The sequence below is a fragment of the Accipiter gentilis genome, chromosome 3 (assembly GCF_929443795.1).
Source record: "Accipiter gentilis chromosome 3, bAccGen1.1, whole genome shotgun sequence".
Taxonomy (NCBI): Eukaryota; Metazoa; Chordata; class Aves; order Accipitriformes; family Accipitridae; genus Astur; species Astur gentilis.
Genome location: NC_064882.1, coordinates 22696691 through 22711154, shown reverse-complemented (window position 1 = coordinate 22711154; position 14464 = coordinate 22696691). Strand labels below are relative to the sequence as shown.

Here is a 14464-nt window from a genome sequence, read left to right as displayed (position 1 = left end):
AATGCAGTTATGCAGTTATGACTAATCCTTTGCACTTCAGCTAGGTGCTTTCTAGGCTTGGCAGTGTTCTCAAAAACATTTAAAAAAAAAACAGTAAAAAAATTGGGGGAAGATCTCTTAAGAGCAGAAGAATGTAGTACTTCAGGATGCTGCTGATGCTTAACTTAATCCTTCCTCTTTTCTAGTCATTACAACGAGATAAATTTATTACAAACCATTGTATTTTTAACACAGTGAGTTATTTCTGACAATAGATTGTCTCCCATGTTTGTTTTAATGCCATTAATAATCGGATAGTAAATACGCAAATTACTTCATGTGGAGAAGAACTAGTGGGAAGTGTACAAAGAACACAATGCACTGTAGTTGGTGTGTGTTGCTGTAGGAGAGGTAGGATAAAAAGTACAGCAGTAAAAAGTATTGTATTCACTTTGACAGTGCTTTATATATTTAATGCATCTAAATATTTGAATAATATATTTCCCAATATGTTGTCTTACTATTTAATGGTAAAATTTATTATATATTTAAAGATGGGAATACCTACTTTTTTAAAGTGTAATGACTAAAGGAAAGAGTCTTCTTTTTTTTAATACAAAACCCTCAACTTGATGTTACATATAAAAGTTGCTAAAATAGGAAGCTCATCTTGCTTTTCGGAGTACAATTTATGACAGATGACCCACTTTCTTGGCTTTTGAGTTCTTGGCGGAGGCTGAAAACTCTGTGATAAGGTCCATTCTGTTGTCTATTAGAAAACTTGTTAGTGATGAGATTGGTGCAAAACAATATTTACAAACCCTGCATGACTTTTTTTTCTGGTAAATAATAGCTTGCACGAAAAGAGTTGCAGCATCCTAGCATTTTGCACATGCTCACCCATTTTTCAGCCCTTCTTTTGTCATATATGCTATCAATATCCTTATTCTCAGGAGGAAGCCTGGTAGTAAAATGTCAGCCCTGACTGAAAAACTGCAGACCTACTTGCAGTGTATAAAGCCAGGCATATTTTTAAGTGATTAGAGAAATACATTAGATTAGTGTGCAGTATGTACATTCAGGAGATGTTAATATAGGGATAATTTGTGCTCTGCCATACTGAATATAAATTTTCAGTAGCTGTGCTAAATATAGCCGCTTTACTTTTGATCAGTGGAATTGAGAGCAGTACCTGATTGTGCACAGGAAATACCTATAGTGCATAATTTAGCCTAAAGGCAAATACATTAAATCAAACGCTTGCATAGGTTTACTCTATGTGTAATCCTCACCTCCAAATTTCATTTAAAAAATAGCAGTATGATCAGTGTGAAAAACTGTTGAAGATACTATAGAAAGAATGATGGATTGGAATCTGCCATATCATCTTGCTTTTTTGGTTGGATTGCTGAGTTGATTTAACATTCCCCTTCTCCCCCCTCTCTCTTTTGTGTAGTACAAACAAAATCCAGAAATGTTTAAACAGACAGCTCGACTTTGGGCACATGTGTATGCTGGAGCACCAGTTTCTAGTCCAGAATACACCAAAAAAATAGAAAACCTTTGTGCTATGGGCTTTGATAGGGTAAGTATATATAACTTAAGTATTTTTTTCAGTAGTGGCAGGGCAAGTGTAAGTGTATAAATACAGGGAGTCATTAGTATACTAAAGCAGACTCGCTACTTCCATGACCTTTAGAAGGTCTAATCATTCTGTTTTGCTAATTATTTTTAAGAATCAGTTTTAAAATACTATGTTATTAGTAAATCTTGTGAGATGCCTATGCCTTTTTGAAACAATTTTTCTATAAATTATTGGTTAGGATTTAACAAATGGTAAACTAACGAGTTCTGATTAGTCTGTGAACTTTTCATTCTGCTTCTCAGAGTTGCCAGTTCACACACTGAAAATATTATTGCTTTTGTTTTCTCATTGCAGAATGCAGTAATAGTGGCCTTGTCTTCAAAATCATGGGATGTAGAGACTGCAACAGAATTACTCCTGAGTAACTGAGCCATGTAGAGAAAGCTGCTTCAGTAGTCCAGCTTGCCCCTTCTGGAGGAGCATCACCATCTGTTATTTTTAGGATTCTATATAGATTCTCTTTTAAAACTGGCACTCTTGCCTGATGATGCTATCTAGGCACTATTGGAGACTGAAAAAAACCGCTCTGTAAATAAAGCTAATTAAACGTCTGTGTAAATTTAAAAAGGGGAAATACTTTAATTTTTTTTCTTACTAAATATTGTAAAAATTCTTTGAGCTCAGCTAAAATAATGGGGGAAAAACATGCCTACTTTAGTGTTTAGCAGTGTGACGAAGACTAGCAGGAACTTGCTTCAGGATTTTGATTTAGTAATTCAGAAAGCAACATTTTTGAGTGTTAGTCATCAAAATTGTTGGTGCCACTCATCACAGCTATCTTACTGTTTTTAACATGGATCCTATGTGCCTGTGGATTGACCTATATTTGCATGCTTGTACTTAATAGACATATTAGGTAGGGTCGCTGAAGAGAGCACCATTGAAATACTCGAGTGTTCTTGTAACTTTTTTTCCTGAAAGACTTTCAAGACTTACCCAAAGTTCCAAATGGTGACCTATTCAGAACCGGTTTCTTTCTAGCTTATTAATTGGGAAACCTGATTCTCCTCTCCCTGACATCATACAGCTGAAAATTCTCACTAGATTATGTTTCATCACCTGTGGGTATTGTGTGTGCCATTTACAGTAGTCTAGGTTGCCCTTTAAAAAATATATTTTGAGTTATCAGTAATGATTTTCATCCATCATGTTTTCTACACAATCTTGTAAGGAGTATGTTTCGATATAGCACAAAAAGATGGAGCTGGTTTTCTTTACTTTTTTTTTGTCTAAAATAGTTGTAAAATGTCCTTTAGTATGTTCTGGATAATATGATTTCACTGGGTTTGAAGGAGAAAAAAGCTGATTCGCTAGCATACTGAGAATTAAAAAAATTTTCTTTGAGTACTTGATATGATGCAATCAGCTGTTTTTTGCAGCGGTTTTCTAGCTTTATTTTGGGCTTCAATTTAAGGATTGCTTACCAGGTACTTTAAAATTCATCCTTGCTTGCATTTTTCTCTAGTTGACACATGGAGGCTGTGTTGGTGTTTTTACTGTACATACTTCAAATGCACATAGAAGTAGAAGTGTGTTCTCAATTTAGCTTTCTTTTGGATTGATGTTTCTGATAAACGAGAACTGAAATCTTATCTTGGCTTGTACATACAGTCAGTCTTTTTATTCGCATTAAAATGACATTTCATCCTGAGTGCAAAAGCTTGAAAATTATTAGTTTTGCAACTTCAAACACTAGTACATCTATTTAAAGAGAGCTGTAATGTCTTTGTGAATATGATGCTAACTTTTGAGAATATATCTGACAAGGAAGTTCAGAGAAATCCTGAGACTATAGAGCGGAGATTGTGGATAACGGAGTACTGTATAAGTCATCTTCTATGACTGTTTTTTCTCCTAAACTGTGGATTAATGGGGTGGGGAAATAGATGTCTGTCTGGGTTTTTTCTGGAGTTAATGAAGTACAAGGTGAAATAGTTTCACACTTCATAGACAGTCTGTTTATAAACCATACTAGAGGAAATCAGGAACATTATTGTATCTGTTAAATATCTGGAGCATAGTGGTAGGGGAACAGAACCGGAAAATAGAGGTGTAGAGACCTAGCTAGTTTAGGGATGTTCCCTATACTGCTCTGTCTGATGTGTCTAAACTTAAAATATTTCAGGCCACAGACAGTAAATACTTCGAACTCATATCAGTGCAATACTAAATGCATTTGCTTAGTCTTTATACTTACTGCTTTATAAGGTGTAGTCAGTGATCAGTTTTCTTGGGTTTTCTTGAGTTAGTGTAAATCATTTGCAATGATGCCAAAGGAAATGAGTTGTTTTTGTCTTTCCTTGTATTTATTTATTATTTTTTTTTAATAAGAAGCTGATACTGTTCGGCTGGTTTGCTAGGTGAAAACCAGGGACGGTAGGAAACTATGGCAGGATGCCACTTGTGTTAATCTCAAGTTGCTGTCTTTTCTGTTATACAGGCTAAGAACTTCTTGATTACATCAACACTTTTTTTTCTTTTTTTTTTTTTTTTTTTTTTACCCTGGTGGTAATTATAAATTACTGACTACTTTCCCTTGTTCTTCGCTGCTATTTATCAAAAGAAGGAAACTTGGAAATCATTGTTGGGGACATAAAACTTCTCAGTTACGGGCTTCTGAACGCATCTTTTGATAAGATTAGTCTCCTAAGAACAGCAGGTTTTTCCAACAGTATGTAAAGGGTAAAGGAAGCCGGGGGGAGGGGGAGAAAAGAGGAAATGGTTCTTAGGTGAGCATGGTCACCTCTGAAACAATGCCCTGTTACGTTTTACTTCTCTCATGAGTTACCTCATTTTCTTCTCTACTGAAAAACGCTCCTCTTCCCCTTTCCCCTTGTGTATAGATGTTGGATACTGGTTTTTGCCCTTCATCCACGTGCTTGGTAGCAAAGATGTCTTGGTGCTAGCTCAGGTGCTGGCAGGAGGGAAGCTTCACCAGAAGTGAGCTGGGAAGGAAACATGACCCAGCATTAAGGAGACATCTGTGGTCTGAAGTCCCTCTGAATTTTGACATGTGAGTCCTTTATAAGGAACGTTTTTGTATTCTTGGTAATTAACAGAGTTGAATATAGGGATAATGTTGTAGGAGGTTAGTTTAACTGCAGCTGGGGCTGAGCCCTAGGAATTTTGCTGTTAGTGTTCAGTTTATCATTGTGAGTTTGTACATACAAAATGGTAGTTCTGTTTTCTGTATGACTGAACATTGCTATATTCAGGGCCCTGTGCATTCACAGATGTGGAGTTGCCATGCAGTCCACTCCAGCTGTGGACTCAGGCTGCACATTTACCATTTTCTTACAACAAGAACATAAAACATGGGTACAGTTGCTTTCTAAGTACAAATAAATCCTGCATTGTCTTCCTCTATCGTGTAAGAAGACAGCTTGAAACAGTAATTTTGAAGTCTAAATGGCCCCATTTTTCTGAACAAGGTATTAGTAATGATGCTTACCGATTGCCAGAGCATCAATCACATTTCACTGCTGAACGTTTTAACATGCATCCAGCAAAGTGGTTTATCCCTTGTTTGTTTTGTTGGTGGGGAAGAAGAAACCCCTCTCTCATCCAGTTCCTCAAAAAGTAAAGTACAGCTTTGTTCAAAGGTAGAGAAATGCCCTTTCCTGTTGCCAAAAGCCTCCATTTTCTCGTGAGTGCCAAAAGCCCCAACTGTATCCTACCCCCACTCGCCAAATTCACAGCTTCCTCCTTTTGCTTCTGCGAACAAGCTGTGTTCTCAGTATGACAAACTGGTACATTTTGGAGACAAAAACTTAGGAACATAGCCTTCTGGAAAGATGTGGCACTTAGTGCTATTCATTCTGCATATTCCAAACTTAGATTTTTTTTTTTTTTTCAAACAAAACAAAAAACACACACACAAAAAAAAAAGCTTGCCACAGAGTACATGGGGCCTTGACTATAATTGCTCAGATAAATACTGCTGAACCAATTAGGTACTAATGGTGCAGGAATATGTCTTGGTTTTGTTTAATTATCATTGTATTTAACTGTTTTCCAAGTAAGTTAGTATTGGAACACTGACATAAGGAATATAGGATCTTTTTTTGTTGTTATCTGAAAGGAGGAATTAAATAGCCAGAAGGAAGCTTACCTTGTAATGCCAAATCTGCATTATATGGTGTGGGTAACAAAAACATTTAAACTATGCAAATTGAAGCTTAACAGCTGTGAATCAGGCTAGGCACTTCAGAGCATATGGATTGCTTATTTAATCGGGGGGAGAAGTGGGGGGTGTGGTGTGGATCAAAACACAGTTTCAAGCAAGAGTTCTTGTTTACTGCATTGGTCATATACTGTGAAGGTGAAGTGTTACATTTTCAGCACCGGGGGAAACCTAACTGTGTGCCTGTCCCTTGTTTCCTTCCTAAATACCAACAAAAGCTAGCTTAGGCTTGGAGGCTTGCCCAAAGGGGGAAACGTTTAATTTAGCAGTGAGTTACTGTCTGTTGGTGAGCAGACACAACAAGAAGATGAGGTGTCCTCTCCTGCCATGTTTTGTTGATAGAGTTGATGAGAGGCATCTCGATGAGCGTGGCCACTGATTTGTGATCAGGTGGTTGGTTTTGTATGGTTTTGATGAGCAATTGGCTCAACAATAGATAGCAAAAGTGCATTTCATCATACTGTCTGTTGCGTCACAGAACTAAAGCGTGAAAGTAAAGATGCTTACTGGGTGCCTAAAGCTTTTTCTGGGAAGACCATATAAATGTTTTCACTGTTACTGTCCACATTTTCCAGGCACAGCTTTCTCCTATGGCTAGGCAAAGTTTTCTGATCTATTCCAAACCCATCAATAAATAAATCATGGAGCTTGCTCTTCCTGTTTGTGGTGTTAGTGTCATCAGCTGATTTCATCATTAGACTCGCAAGACCAACTGTCGTTAATGCATTTTGCTTCTTGCTTGGTTATTCCAGCTGCAGTGCTCTGTAGGTAGCAATTCGACTTCAGATTTGTTCTCACTGGACAAACTCTTGCAAATCATTTGCACTGTACTGTGATGTGATGATGTTCCTTCTCTGCTGTTACCTGCTTTGTAGGCATCAAAATAGCTAGCCGATCGCTTATGGTGCTGAGCCATTCATCGATAATGTAAGTTAAGATATATGACTCAACAGACGAGGAAATGTACTGTGAAAATGCTGTACTTGTCCATTTTACGATTTGCAGCAACTGCTGGTGCTCTGTTGTGGTGTCTGAAGGAGGCTGCCATCATACGAATGCTGATGTCAACTGTTGAAGAACCCTGCTTTTCACTTACCTTTTCCATCCTAAATTCTGACTTTTCTAATTAAAAAAAAAAAAAAAATTACCAATAAAAAAATATTGCAGGAGGTTGGTTCCTGAGCATCAGACTTCCTGTACAGGAGGAGCGGGTGGGCTGGAATGCAGCATCAGTGTTTTTTGTCTTGAAAATAAAAACTACACAAACACTTTTGTACACAAATGATTTTTTAAATAAACACACATTTTAAAAGATGTTGATTTTCACTGGGAATGCTTAACAATAAATGCATGTTTCCCTGAAAACAGTTTTCATTTTATTTCTGGTAATTCAAATTGTTCTGAGATTACAGGGTATATTGCCTCCATGTCAGTAACGAGAGAGAGAAAGGGACAGTCATTTTCATGATGCACATTACAAATTTTTGAAGAAGAAAACTGTGTAAATATAAGCTGTGTAATGAAAGTGTGTGTTATTTCAACTAGGACTGCCTCATGTGATAGCAAGAAAAAAAGTTGGTAATTCATGGAGGAAAAAGTTTTCTTTTGGATTTTTCCAGAACCACTCATGTTCATCTCGTCTTTGTGCATTTTAAACTACATACTTCATATAAACTTATTTGGGGAGGTGGCAGCCTGTTGGGTAGTAACACTGCCCTGTTTCTCAGCTGTAGAAAAAAATCCAGTAGAGATGACGACTATGGATTTGTTTGCTACTATTAACTTTTTTTGGCATTTGTTAAATGGAGTAAAGCAGTTTGAAAGCTAGCGTCTGTCCAGCTGAAGCTATCAGCAGTGAGTTTGCTGTGAAGCTGGTTGTAATACTCTGTTTCGGATCTATGTCCCTTCTTCAGGTGTGTGTTTGTCCATGGGTGGGTTTTACAGGTTTCCAGGCAGGCTCTACCAGATGCAATAGTGCTGCACAGTTTTACAGTGTTAAAACAGCGGTGTAAGGGGGATTTTTTTGGTGGTTGTTTTGTTTAAATTTACTATGACCAAGAGCTATGTTCTATTGTGGTACCTCGTTCATTAAGAGGGAGAGGGAGCACTCCCCAGCCACTCTGCTGCAGCTGGGGGCTGCTTCTCTTTGCCTGCCCATTAATTTAGAAAAATTTAAACAAAAAAATCCATATTCCCATGTTCTTGTAGTTAAGACACTACTATGACATGAGTAACTACGAGCTGCTTTATACTGAAATACTTGCAAAGTTGTCCAACAGCCTTGTCATTTCTTCCAGCACCCCAAAACTGGAAGTGAGTTCACAGCTGAAATGGACCAATAGTGCTTACTGGCTCGACTCCTCCTGTACTTAATTTTCTGTTTCAATAGCTGTAATGCTGGCACGTTTAGCTCTCAGGCAGGTAACTCTGATACTGCCAATACAGCACATCCAGGATTTTAAATTGTTTTAAGGTCAAGTCTGGATCTGGAGCACTCGTGTCTGGTATAATGTCAAATAAATTACATTGCTTCACTTAGTGGCTGCTTTGTGTTGAAATACATGAAGTTTTTAGGTGGGTTTGTGACAGCCTGGTGTAAAATAAAGGGTAACTGGCTGGGATGGTGAGGAAAAAAAATGAGCCTGATGTTGCGGGGGGGGGGGGGGGGAGGTTGGAGAGAAGCTGTTTTGTACTGATGTTATCTGGGCCACCAGCCCCCTTAGCAACCAGAGTCCTTGGCTTACAGCCGCCTTTGTTTGGAAGTGTGGTGCAGGGCACGGGGTCGTGACCCCTTACTCTTACAGCGGGTGGGAAAAGGGACTGTGCACAGCCAGCGCCTTGCTTTCCCTGCCCTGGTCCCTTCCTCCGTCTTTCCCAAAATTCTTCTTCTCCCAGCTGGCAGTTTAAGAACATGATAGGTGGCAAGTCAAGGCTCCTGCTGATCCTGTTGGAGAGGTTTGGGAAGTTGCCCGCAGCTGAGCCATGTTACTGGATCAGGGGAGCAGCCCTTGCCTGTTTCGGGGCAAAGCCGGCTGTCCCAATTTTAAACAACTACCCACTGCCTGGGTGCGGAGTTGAGTATGAGGGTGGCTTCCTTGAAGCAGGAACACCTCACTGGTCACAGCCCAAAAAAAAAGGTGAGCCAGTGACACTCCAAGGTGGATATCGGTTCAAAAAGCACACCTAGACCTGGCAGGTCCCATTTCATGCTGCAGTCAGGAAGTTGCCTGGCAAATAAGGTGGGTTTTTTTTGGTTTTTTTTTTTTAACAAAGAGTGATCACTAGAAATCGTGTCGTTGCCACAGGTTTAAATTTCCCTCAATGCAAGGCTGAAGAACCACCAGACGTGGAGTGGGTCCCAGGCATTCCTGGAAGTGGTAGCAAACGTGTCTTCACGTCAGTGTGAGAAGCTGTGTTGGACGTGAGGTGGTTGATCTGTGTAGAAAGTGGTTTAAAGGATCCAAAGCTGTCGGTTCAAATGGAATGAAAACCCCTCACGTTTATGGCTTTTACTGTCGAAGAGGAAGCTCTGAGAAATTAATCCTGTGTGTGAACTTCAGAGGCGGATGACCTGTTGGGATGGGGGAAGGGGGAGGGATGTTCTCCCTCTTTTGCTTGGCATGCGCATTCCTGGTTATAGCATCTTCCACATTCAAGTCCTGCAATGGTCTGAACCACATCAATACTGCCAGGAGTAAACTGGCTCTAGGCCATACTTGTCAGAAGAGAGCTAGCTGGAAGTAGACACGTACGAACAAAGTAGGAAGTTATCAAAGTTCACCAAGTCAGATGACGCCAATGTGGGGAAAAAAAGAAAAAACCCAAAAGGTTCTTAAGAACAAGGAGGGGAGAGTTTTTCTTTGTATTGTTGTGCCGTTCTCACCCATGCAGAGTTCAGCAAGGCGAAGTGCAGAGTCCTGCACCTGTGGAGGAACAACCCCAGGCACCAGTATGTGCTGGGGCAACTGGAAAGCAGCTTGGCAGAAAAGGACCTGGGGGTTGGGGACCTGGACCAAGTCGAATGTGAGCCACCACCCTGCCCTTGTGGCAAAGGCAGCAAACAGTATCCTGGGCTGCGTTAGGCAAAGTGTTGCCAGCAGGTCAAGGGAGGTGATTCTGCCCCTCTGCCCGGCTCCGGAGAGGCCGCGCACAGCTGGTGTGCTGGGTCCAGATCCGCGGGGCTGTGCCGGAGGCAGACTGCTGTCTGCCCAGGCAATCCTGGACTCGGGGGATCTGTGTCTGTCAGTGTCTCTGCAAAAGAAGGAAATAAACAGACACAAAAGGGCCACAGCCTGTAGGTGTGAAATGACACAGCCCTCTTGAAAGCAAAAAAAAAAAAAAAAAAAAAAAAAAAAAGGTTTTAAAAAAGTGTTTTGGCTTAAAGGTATGATGGCTTGGAAAGAAAGCAGCTCAGTGATGCCGAATCAAATGAAATTCTGGTATCCTCTTGGCCAGCTGCTTTGGGCAGCTTCCAAAACCATCCTTAGGAAATTATGCATGCAAGCAGAAGCCATAAGAGCAGGAACCCTCCCTTGCTCCCCTGGCAGAGGCAACAACTGTCCTCGACGTGTGGTACAACTCCTTGGACGGAGGGTGGCAGGGAGAGGGGGCTCGGGCACAACAGGGTAAGTAAGTAAATAAGTAAATGGTCTTTTGGAGGAAGAACACCCTACCAGGACTGTTGAGGGATGTCAAGGCTGAAGAGTGACCAAATAACAAATGAGACTTGAGTTTTTGAGATCTGAACAAGATGGCAAGTCTGTCTTTCTTACTAAATCTAATAGGAAGGCCCCTATGCCTGCGATCTTAGCTCTGGAGGTGGCGGGTGCTCTCAAAAATGGCCAAACAGTATCTAATACCTGGTGGTTACATGGGAAAGGGTTGTGTTGGTCAGACACAATGTGCTTGGAGAAAGCGTATAAGGAGATGGAGTGAGGCGGTGGGGGACGAAGTGGTGCCACAGCACTGTGGTGGTGCCTGTCCCCCTCCCCACGGGCACGCGAAAAGCCTCAGGGAGCAGCAGCCTGCGGGAGGACGATGAGTCAAGCAGGTGGACGTGGGGCCGGGCGTTCCTCTGTGCCCAGGTCATGTGCAAGGGACATGATCTCAGGCTGGCATTAGTGGGTGAGGGGTAAGTTTGGCCTGGAAACAGGAATGTTTTCCTGGGGCCCCTTCCAGCCCTCTGCTCCCCTGGAAGAGGCACCTCTTCGTGCTTCTGCTGTAGGTTGGGTCAGGTTTTTGCCCCCAGCACGAGGTGGAGGTTCGGGACTGGGGGTCTCAACCAGGCACCCGGCCATTCAGGTGGCTGCGATGCTGAGGTGCGTGCTAAGAGTACCTGTGGCTTAGGGAATAAGCACTTGCCTCTTTAGGCCCTTAAAAACATGCCAAGGTGCACGGCGGGCGTTAGGTGCTTCTCTGCCCCAAGTCGCTCGCGAAGGCGGCACCGGGCTCTTCCTCCCTGCAAGGAGACGAAGCCGGCCAGACGTCCCTCCCGTCCAGCCCCACAGCAGGGGCCGTCCCAGGCAGCGTTGGGCTGCAGACCCAGACAGGCCCCCGGATGGGGTGGGGGGGGGGCGAGTGCCCGCCAAGACGCAGCTGCACGTTGGGCGAGCCTGGCACCTCCGCGCTACATGTCCCTGCAGCACCGCTCTCGCCGGTCCGCAGCATCCCGCCATCTCAGCTCTGCTACTCCAAAAGCTTCTGCCACGCGCGCAGCCGCTTGCACGTTAAGGAAGCTGCTGCCAGCCTGAACTGTAATAAAATAAATATATTGGTTTAATTATTTTTTTTTAAGTAGGTCAAAGCTCCCGCCATTATCCTACTTAGAAGGATTTCAGTAACATCTGCTGCGTCAGTGTATTGGCAGGGTCAGTGCCTGAAGGTTCCAGGAGATTATACAAAAAAGCCTTTGCGTTATTCCCACATGCCGTCCTTACTGGATCCGAGTGCCATCGACACGTTGAACTTGGTGTCACAAACTACTGTCGTGGCAAAAAAACCCAGGACCGGCAGGAAAAGAAAATGAGAGGAAATAGCTCCTACTGTGCCGTGAAGCTCCTGAAAAAACTTTTTATATAGCAGACCAAGTTCAAGTAATGCTCAATGGAAACAATCAATCATCATCGTTTTAGAGGACTCGGAGCCAAATGCTCAAATATATAAATCAACCCCCCATTTCTCTAGGGAATGTACCTCCAAGTACAACTTGATGCGTGTTCATTGAGAAGGGGCTGGCTCCATTTGTTTACCCTCTCCCATTTATGTATTTGTACACATTATACGCTATAGTGGATGACCTTACCAGGAAGATGTCTTTGAAGCTTGGAGAGCCAGAGAAGTGACCATGTCTACCTCACAGTCAAGACAACAGGACTGTAAATGCCACCATGATCTGGTATGTACAGAAACCAGAAAGGATTAAAAATACACACTACTTCTTTTGGGTGGGGGAATGCTGGATCTCCTGGGATAGCTTTTAATAGCCCAGATGACCAGAAAATTTCCCTAAAGCATTTAGAAATTTTGCCATCCAGTGCATGTCGACAGACTCTCAGGCAGCTCCTGAGATGACTGTGTGGCTCACAGACCGGGTGGCATTACAGTGACATACAGGTTACCAGAGCCAGAATCTGCATGGTAGGTGTGCTGTGAGAAACAACTCCCCACTTGATGAAGGGAGCAAGTAACAGCAGCAACCTGTGTTGAATTAGGGAGGACACCTGCTCTGAACACAGAGCATCCTTGTGGGAAAAGCCGAGTTTAAAATCTTGTTACTAAAGCAGAACCTGATAAACTGTGAATGCATCCCCCTCAGAAGCATCCGAAGTTTACCACAGCACAGAGCCCTCTTTCTCCCCAAATCTTTTTATGCTAGAAGCTAAGCTCACGTAGTGGAAAGCGAGAAGGTAACGCAATGTGCAAGCACGGATGGATAACAGCAAAGAGGGCCTTGAAGAACAGCCGGGAAGCAATGTACTGTGGCCGGAAGGTTGAGAAAAGGAGATGGGAAAGGGCACCAAGGGAAGGTACAGGAATCCTGTAGTCCTGTCCACTCCCAGGGTCTGCAGAGTGGCTTCCTTGTCCATGTCCCAGCCCGAATCCTGTCCTAGTGTAATGGCACGAGGAGGGATGAACAGCAGTTACTGCTACCACCATCCAGAATGATTTACCCAGACCACAGATTGTGCTCTCCTTTCATGGGAAAACTCAGGGATGGAAGCAGCCAAGAGGCGACGGCATGAATTACTTGGACAGTGACAACCTCTCCCAATTTCACAGAAAATGGAAAAGAGCATAGCTGCGGGCAGCAGGGAGCAGTGCAGTGTCCGTGCAGGGCACCCTGCACGTGCTCTGGAGATGGCACGTAAACCTGAGAGAAGACTGACGGCTCGGACCTCTGCCACGAGTGTAAGCCCACACCACTTCTGGTTTAGGGACAGTACTGAGATGGACGATGCAGAGGCACCTGAATATATAGCAAAGCAAATCTGAGTTTTCACTCGTACTGCAGGGCAAAATACTCTGAGCATCCCAGCTTTCCTTGCGGTAGGGTGCCAGACTACATGTCCACCGCACAGCCAGATGCTGGCTGTTGCAACTATGCCATGCCAAGGTAAGAAATCAGATTATTGCCTATGAAGTTTCTAGAGCACGCAGTGATAACCCATCTGCTTTACAGCAATCGGACCCCACGCCAAAGCAACTCAGCCATAATCACCCGCCATCTCTTGCTTCAGCAGCTTTGGTGCACCAGGGTCAACATACATCAATCTCCGCTTCCAGGACAATGAGAGGAGAATTAAACTCCTGAACTTAAGGAGCAAAACGTGTATTTCTTGTTCTGGAGCACGCCTGCCTTGCAGCATTACGAACACACATCTGAGCTCTTGTGGCTGGTGAAATAACAGTCTTGTTGTGGGAGGAGGACGCTCAGTGTACGCAAAGCTATTTGGTCATGCTGCCTGCCTCAGCTGACAAGCTGCTGAGACTACACTGCTGCCAGCATGATTCAGTGAATTACAAATTAGCTCGGGTAACTTCTGTGCTCCCACTGAAAAGCAGACATGTCTCCCGATGGCTGTCCCCCCTCACCAAGTAACACAGGACTCGGCTGCGCTGGCTGCCCGTCCGCGTTGCCCCTGGATGTCTCAGCTCTGCTGACTGTGGACCTAGCTGCACAGCTGGTGAGGAATCCACCAGGTTCAAAGTTGAACGGCTTCTTAGAATCATAGAATCATTTCTTGCCAAAGCTGAAGGGGTCACCATGAGTCCCGACTCTTCCTCCTGTTGGCTCGCAACACCCAGCCGTTGCACTGTCAGACAGTTCCCTGATAGAAGTTTGTCATGACTTTCGCTAGGCAGAGAGAAGATGCTCTGCTGCAGGTCAGACAGTCTTTCCATCAGGTTAGCAGGACTTCTTCCAAGGCAATGGTGTGGTGACTGCACGCTGCCAGCTGCAGGCAGTAATTCCAGTAACTCTGTGTGCAGTTTGTGTCAAGCACCCGTGAGCGACACCAAGGAATGCACTCACGTAGTCTTTAGGCACACGTGATGCCAGCTGGGTTCAGGCACAACGCTGCTCCTACCAATTACTGGAGCAAGCACAGCTGCTGCTTCGGCTTTTGTAGCCCGAGTGAGGGGGAGGTTATCTGAACTGG

The 14464-nt window shown here is 43.3% G+C and overlaps 1 protein-coding gene across 1 annotated transcript in view; it reads left to right on the top strand.

Annotated features, from left to right (window-relative positions):
* Window positions 1–6964, top strand: part of UBE2K (ubiquitin conjugating enzyme E2 K) — a 47261-nt gene extending 40297 nt beyond the window's left edge. The window contains exons 6-7 of the mRNA XM_049793971.1: window positions 1436–1564; window positions 1919–6964. Coding sequence (XP_049649928.1) covers window positions 1436–1564; window positions 1919–1993 — 204 coding nt within the window. The 3' untranslated portion in view covers window positions 1994–6964. The remainder of the gene's footprint in view (window positions 1–1435; window positions 1565–1918) is intronic.
* The last annotated feature ends 7500 nt before the right edge of the window (window positions 6965–14464 follow it).